The sequence below is a fragment of the Nerophis lumbriciformis genome, linkage group LG09 (genome assembly GCF_033978685.3).
Source record: "Nerophis lumbriciformis linkage group LG09, RoL_Nlum_v2.1, whole genome shotgun sequence".
Classification (NCBI taxonomy): domain Eukaryota; kingdom Metazoa; phylum Chordata; class Actinopteri; order Syngnathiformes; family Syngnathidae; genus Nerophis; species Nerophis lumbriciformis.
This window is the reverse complement of record NC_084556.2, coordinates 48,660,001-48,667,500: the sequence shown is the minus strand read 5'-3', so window position 1 is coordinate 48,667,500 and position 7,500 is coordinate 48,660,001. Positions and strand designations below refer to the sequence as shown.

Here is a 7,500-nt window from a genome sequence, read left to right as displayed (position 1 = left end):
AGATGTAAATATAAACGGAATACAATGATTTGCAAATCATTTTCAACCCATATTCAGTTGAATATGCTACAAAGACAACATATTTGATGTTCAAACTGATAAACTTTATTTATTTTTTTTGCAAATAATAATTAACTTAGAATTTCATGGCTGCAGCACATGCCTAAGTAGTTGGGAAAGGGCATGTTCACCACTGTGTTACATGGCCTTTCCTTTTAACAACACTCAGTAAACGTTTGGGAACTGAGGAGACACATTTTTCAGGCTTCTCAGGTGGAATTCTTTCCCATTCTTGCTTGATGTACAGCTTAAGTTATTCATCCGTTGTGGTATTTTAGGCTTCATAATGCACCACACATTTTCAATGGGAGACAGGTCTGGACTACAGGCAGGCCAGTCTAGTACCCGCACTCTTTTACTATGAAGCCACGTTGATGTAACACGTGGCTTGGCATTGTCTTGCTGAAATAAGCAGGGGCGTCCATGGTAACGTTGCTTGGATGGCAACATATGTTGCTCCAAAACCTGTATGTACCTTTCAGCATTAATGGCGCCTTCACAGATGTGTAAGTTACCCATGTCTTGGGCACTAATACACCCCCATACCATCACAGATGCTGGCTTTTCAACTTTGCGCCTATAACAATCCGGATGGTTCTTTTCCTCTTTGGTCCGGAGGACACGACGTCCACAGTTTCCAAAAACTATTTGAAATGTGGACTCGTCAGACCACAGAACACTTTTCCACTTTGTATCAGTCCATCTTAGATGAGCTCAGGCCCAGCGAAGCCGACGGCGTTTCTGGGTGTTGTTGATAAACGGTTTTCGCCTTGCATAGGAGAGTTTTAACTTGCACTTACAGATGTAGCGACCAACTGTAGTTACTGACAGTGGGTTTCTGAAGTGTTCCTGAGCCCATGTGGTGATATCCTTTACACACTGATGTCGCTTGTTGATGCAGTACAGCCTGAGGGATCGAAGGTCACGGGCTAAGCTGCTTACGTGCAGTGATTTCTCCAGATTCTCTGAACCCTTTGATGATATTACGGACCGTAGATGGTGAAATCCCTAAATTCCTTGCAATAGCTGGTTGAGAAAGGTTTTTCTTAAACTGTTCAACAATTTGCTCATGCATTTGTTGACAAAGTGGTGACCCTCGCCCCATCCTTGTTTGTGAATGACTGAGCATTTCATGGAATCTACTTTTATACCCAATCATGGCACCCACCTGTTCCCAATTTGCCTGTTCACCTGTGGGATGTTCCAAATAAGTGTTTGATGAGCATTCCTCAACTTTATCAGTATTTATTGCCACCTTTCCCAACTTCTTTGTCACGTGTTGCTGGCATCAAATTCTAAAGTTAATGATTATTTGCACAAAAAAAAAAAGTTTATCAGTTTGAACATCAAATATCTTGTCTTTGTAGTGCATTCAACTGAATATGGGTTGAAAATGATTTGCAAATCATTGTATTCCGTTTATATTTACATCTAACACAATTTCCCAACTCATATGGAAACGGGGTTTGTATATAGTGTTTATTGACTAAATATGCGCTACAACGCGCTCTTTTGTTCAGAATCAGCTTCTTATCACTGGTAACGACGAGGCTCTCCTCTCTCTCATTCCCGCAGCTTCACGGTGCTTTAAACTCTGTAGACGCTGGCCATCCACAGAGTTCGTACACTGCAGCGAAACGAGACAAGTCATTGGATAAATGCTGGGCTTTGTCTCTGGGGGTCTACGGGGCAGTGGGCTGATTCCCTTTTTGATTGACAGCGAAATGAGCCAGTCAGCGATCTTGTGTCGTAAACGTCCGTGGGAGCTTTTTTTAAACATTCATTGTGTTGTTCTGAGTTGAACCGGAGACTTTCCTGATCCTCTTAGCGACATTTTCTTTGTTAAAAACGACTAGCGACAAATAGAGCTTCTATTTCTGGGTTTTTTTTGTGTTTGGAGACAGACTTCTTTCACTCTGCAGTTTCTGTCCCTACCGAGCAGCGGGTGCTGCTGAGCCCCTCCACCGTCTCAAAGCACTCACACTTCGCACGAGCCTCGCGCCAGTCCCAGCTAGTAGCAAGCTGCACATAATAGCAGATCATTTGAATGTCTTTTTTTTTTATTGAACAACAAACTAATGCACACAAGTGTACAAACTATTGTCATTAGTGGCAACGACTGGAGCTCCATCTGTAGGTGTCGAGAGGAGGTTCTCCTGTTTAAAGCGGCTCAAGTCTTACACCCGCAACACCATGGGCCAAGGCCGTTTAAAGGGGAACATTATCACCAGACCTATGTAAGCGTCAATATATACCTTGATGTTGCAGAAAAAAGACCATATATTTTTTTAACTGATTTCCGAACTCTAAATGGGTGAATTTTGGCGAATTAAACGCCTTTCTAATATTCGCTCTCGGGAAGCAATCCGCCATTTTCTCAAACACCGAGTCAAATCAGCTCTGTTATTTTCCGTTTTTTTCGACTGTTTTCCGTACCTTGGAGACATCATGCCTCGTCGGTGTGTTGTCGGAGGGTGTAACAACACGAACAGGGACGGATTCAAGTTGCACCAGTGGCCCAAAGATGCGAAAGTGGCAAGAAATTGGACGTTTGTTCCGCACACTTTACCGACGAAAGCTGTGCTACGACAGAGATGGCAAGAATGTGTGGATATCCTGCGACACTCAAAGCAGATGCATTTCCAACGATAAAGTCAAAGAAATCTGCCGCCAGACCCCCATTGAATCTGCCGGAGTGTGTGAGAAATTCAGGGACAAAGGACCCCGGTAGCACGGCAAGCGATGGCGGCAGTTTGTTCCCGCAGACGAGCGAGCTAAACCCCCTGGATGTCTTGGCTCACACCGTCCCTTATGCCACCGAAGATGATCAAGAGAAGAATATCGACCCTAGCTTCCCTGGCCTGCTGACTTTAACTCCAAAACTGGACAGATCAGCTTTCAGGAAAAGAGCGCGGATGAGGGTATGTCTACAGAATACATTAATTGATGAAAATTGGGCTGTCTGCACTCTCAAAGTGCATGTTGTTGCCAAATGTATTTCATATGCTGTAAACCTAGTTCATAGTTGTTAGTTTGCTTTAATGCCAAACAAACACATACCAATCGTTGGTTAGAAGGCGATCGCCGAATTCGTCCTCGCTTTCTCCCGTGTCGTTTTCGTCGGTTTCGCTTGCATACGGTTCAAACCGATATGGCTCAATAGCTTCAGTTTCTTCTTCAATTTCGTTTTCGCTCCATGCCTCCACACTACAACCATCCGTTTCAATACATGCGTAATCTGTTGAATCGCTTAAGCCGCTGAAATCCGAGTCTGAATCCGAGCTAATGTCGCTATACCTTGCTGTTCTTTCCGCCATGTTTGTTTGAGTTGGCATCACTGTGTGACGTCACAGGAAAATGGACGGGTGTATATAACGATGGTTAAAATCAGGCACTTTGAAGCTTTTTTTAGGGATATTGCGTGATGGGTAAAATTTTGAAAAAAACTTCGAAAAATAAAATAAGCCACTGGGAACTGATTTTTAATGGTTTTAACCCTTCTGAAATTGTGATAATGTTCCCCTTTAAGCAGCCTAGCTCTGCCGGCCATTGAGAGGACATTTGTCAAATCCCTGGGAAAGACGCCTTCTTGGCACGACAGGGTCACAGATCACTTTCGTGAAAAGGAACGCAGGGTAGAATTTACGTATAAATAAACCAATTTTATGATGAAGGCCGAAATTGAGCTTCCCCTCCCTGAGAGACCAGCATCCGCCACTGATCCTCACCGATGGTCATGATCATTGGGTCATGACCGAAAGGACAAGATCGCGGGTACAAGCCTTAGAGATAGGGTGAGAAGCTCTGTCATTCGGGAGGAGCTCAAAGTAAAGCTGCTGCTCCTCCAGAGGGGAGCCAGATGAGGTGGTTCGGGCATCTGGTCAGGGTGCCCCCTGAACGCCTCCCTGGGGATTTGTTCAGGGTACGTCCGACCGGTAGGAGGCCACGGGGAAGACCCAGGACACGTTGGCTGACCCGGGATCCCCCGGACAAAGTGACTTGGGAGAGGGAAGTCTGGGCTTCTCTGCTTGGGCTGCTGCCCCCGCGACCCCACCTCGCATAAGCGGAGTAAGATGAATGGTATAAAAATGATGATAAAACTTTTCAAAACAAGTTGCTGGTTACAAAAGCTCCTCTTGGCTGCTGACGTATGAAGTCTACGTGGAGATGGCCTAAAAAATGTCTTTTAAAAATGGATTTTTCAAAAATATTTCTTGCAAATGACGATTTAAAAAAATATCTGATTAAATATAAATTAAGATATACAAATAATGAATAAGGCAGCACGGTAGAACATGGGTTAGTGCATGTGCCTCACAATACGAAGGTCCTGAGTAGTCCTGAGTTCAATCCCGGACTCGGGATCTTTCTGTGTGGAGTTTGCATGTTCTCCCCGTGACTGCGTGGGTTCCCTACGGGTACTCCGGCTTCCTCCCACCTCCGAAGACATGCACCTGGGGATAGGCCCCTCCCACCTCCAAAGACATGCACCTGGGGATAGGTTGATTGGCAACATTAAATTGGCCCTAGTGTGTTCATGTTGTCTGTCTATCTGTGTTGGCCCTGTGATGAGGTAGCGACTTGTCCAGTTTGTACCCCGCCTTCCGCCCGAATGTAGCTGAGATAGGCTCCAGCACCTCCCGCGACCCCAAAAGGGACAAGCGGTAAAAAATGGATGGATGGAAATAATGAATAAACCGATTCTTGAAAATGATGATGTGAGGCCAAACTGAACAGTCCAGTTGCGATGGGTAGAATGCCCTGGGAATCTGAATACCGTATTTTTCGGACTCTAAGGCGCACTTAAAATCCTTTCATTTTTTCAAAACTCGAAAGTGCACCTTATAACCCGGTGTGCCTAATGTACGGAATAATTGTGGTTGTGCTTACCGACCTCGAAGCTATTCTATTTGGTACATGGTGTAATGATAAGTGTGATGGCAGTCAAACATAAGACATACGTGTAGACTGCAATATGATTGCAGTCACACTTAAGAGCTATGTGTAGACTGCAATATGACTCAAGTAAACAACACCAAAATGTTATATGTTGCATTGAAAATATTGAACATTACACACGGCGCTCAAAAATCCGTCAAAATGTTTTAGTACAACTTTGGTAAGCTATGAATGATGGATTGTACTGTGCTTCAACATACCAGTATTATTATGGTGTGTGTTTTGTATCGCAATACTATGCAAAAGCAACTTTTCTTACCTTCTGGTATCTGCTGATCTGTATTTGGGATCTGCATAAGTCCTGAAAATTTGCGTGCGTCCGCCTTTGTATTCCGTGCCGACACCGTAGTCGATAAGCTTCTTCTTGTTATGGGACATTCACCCTCTGCTGTTGCCATTTCTAATACAAAGTAGTGTAAAATTCTTACTTATATCTGTCAGTAAACTCGCCATGAAAGCGCTAAAACATACCGGTATGGTGAGTTTACATTATTCACCCAAGGAACTTTAGTTTAGTTAGTTCACGAGACTCATTGACAGCGTTGTTATTGCCTTTAATGGCCTACTGAAATGCGATTTTCTTATTTAAACGGGGATAGCAGGTCCATTCTATGTGTCATACTTGATCATTTCGCGATATTGCCATATTTTTGCTGAAAGGATTTAGTAGAGAACATCGACGATAAAGTTTGCAACTTTTGGTCGCTGATAAAAAAGCCTTGCCTGTACCGGAAGTAGCAGACGAGTAGCGTGACGTCACAGGTTGTGGAGCTCCTCACATCTGCACATTGTTTACAATCATGGCCACCAGCAGCGAGAGCGATTTGTACTGAGAAAGCGACGATTTCCCCATTAATTTGAGCGAGGATGAAAGATTCGTGGATGAGGAAAGTGAGAGTGAAGGACTAGAGGGCAGTGGGAGCGATTCAGATAGGGAAGATGCTGTGAGAGGCGGGTGGGACCTGATATTCAGCTGGGAATGACTAAAACAGTAAATAAACACAAGACATATATATACTCTATTAGCCACAACACAACCAGGCTTATATTTAATATGCCACAAATTAATCCCGCATAACAAACACCTCCCCCCTCCCGTCCATATAACCCGCCAATACAACTCAAACACCTGCACAACACACTCAATCCCACAGCCCAAAGTACCGTTCACCTCCCCAAAGTTCATACAGCACATATATTTCCCCAAAGTCCCCAAAGTTACGTACGTGACATGCACATAGCGGCACGCACGTACGGGCAAGCGATCAAATGTTTGGAAGCCGCAGCTGCATGCGTACTCACGGTACCGCGTCTGCGTATCCAACTCAAAGTCCTCCTGGTAAGAGTCTCTGTTGTCCCAGTACTCCACAGGCCAATGGTAAAGCTTGACTGTCATCTTTCGGGAATGTAAACAATGAAACACCGGCTGTGTTATCCGGCACAACAGTCAGGGGGTGCATTCTACGGCAGGGGGTGCGTTATCCGGCACAACACCTGCCGCAATACACCGCTCCCCACCTACAGCTTTCTTCTTTGCTGTCTCCAATTGTTCATTGAACAAATTGCAAAAGATTCACCAACACAGATGTCCAGAATACTGTGGAATTTTGCGATGGAAACAGACGACTTAATAGCTGGCCACCATGCTGTCCCAAAATGTCCTCTACAATCCATGACGTCATCATACCGAGACGTTTTCAGCAGGATATTTCGCGCGAAATTTAAAATTGCACTTTAGTAAGCTAACCCGGCCGTATTGGCATGTGTTGCAATGTTAAGATTTCATCATTGATATATAAACTATCAGACTGCGTGGTCGGTAGTAGTGGGTTTCAGTAGGCCTTTAATGCGCCCTATAATCCGGTGCACTTTTTGTATGAAAATAGACCTGACTAGACCCGCTCATCGGCAATCCGGTGCGCCCTATGTTCCGGAAAATACGGTAAATAAGAATCGTTTTGGATGGGAATCGACTTTTCTCAGCACCTCTATGAAACACACATGGCCTCACCCTGAAGAACTCTTTGGTGGAGCCGCCGTCCAAAGTCCCGTAGACGATCTCGGTCTGCTTGGCGAGGTCCTCGGCGCCCTCGATGGGCGACACCATCCTCTCCACGGTGAGGAAGGCGGCCAGGTTCGCCGTGTACGACGAGATGATGATGAGGGTGAAGAACCACCAGACTCCGCCCACGATGCGACCCGACAGGGACCTGTGGGGGGGCGGGGCACAGGCGGAGGACTGACGTCAGCCGGAGGTCAGGTGACGTGACATCGCCTGAGCGTACCTGGGCGAGATGTCACATCCTTGCTGCATGAAGGCTCCCAAGGAGAACCACAAGGAATTGAAGATGCCAAAGTCGTTGGAGTGTTCGGGACTCTCTTTGTCTTTGTTCTGGTTCTGGTCCTGGGTCGGAGCCGAAGGAAGCTGGTACCCTGACGGGAAGTCAAGAGAGGAAGCAATGTCACGAGGCTTACACGACG

General features: G+C 45.5%; 1 protein-coding gene across 3 annotated transcripts in view; it reads right to left on the bottom strand.

The window, feature by feature from the left end:
• Positions 1-7,500, bottom strand: part of LOC133607939 (glutamate receptor 1-like) — a 38,954-nt gene that overhangs the window by 15,537 nt on the left and 15,917 nt on the right. For 2 of the 3 annotated variants that reach the window (XM_061963004.2, XM_061963006.1), the window contains exons 12-13: positions 7,305-7,500; positions 7,031-7,229 (exon numbers count right to left, since the gene is read on the bottom strand). The exon at positions 7,305-7,500 is cut by the window's right edge and continues 130 nt beyond it. In XM_061963004.2, coding sequence (XP_061818988.1) covers positions 7,031-7,229; positions 7,305-7,500 — 395 coding nt within the window. The remainder of the gene's footprint in view (positions 1-7,030; positions 7,230-7,304) is intronic. The other variant, XM_061963005.2, reaches the window with a different exon arrangement.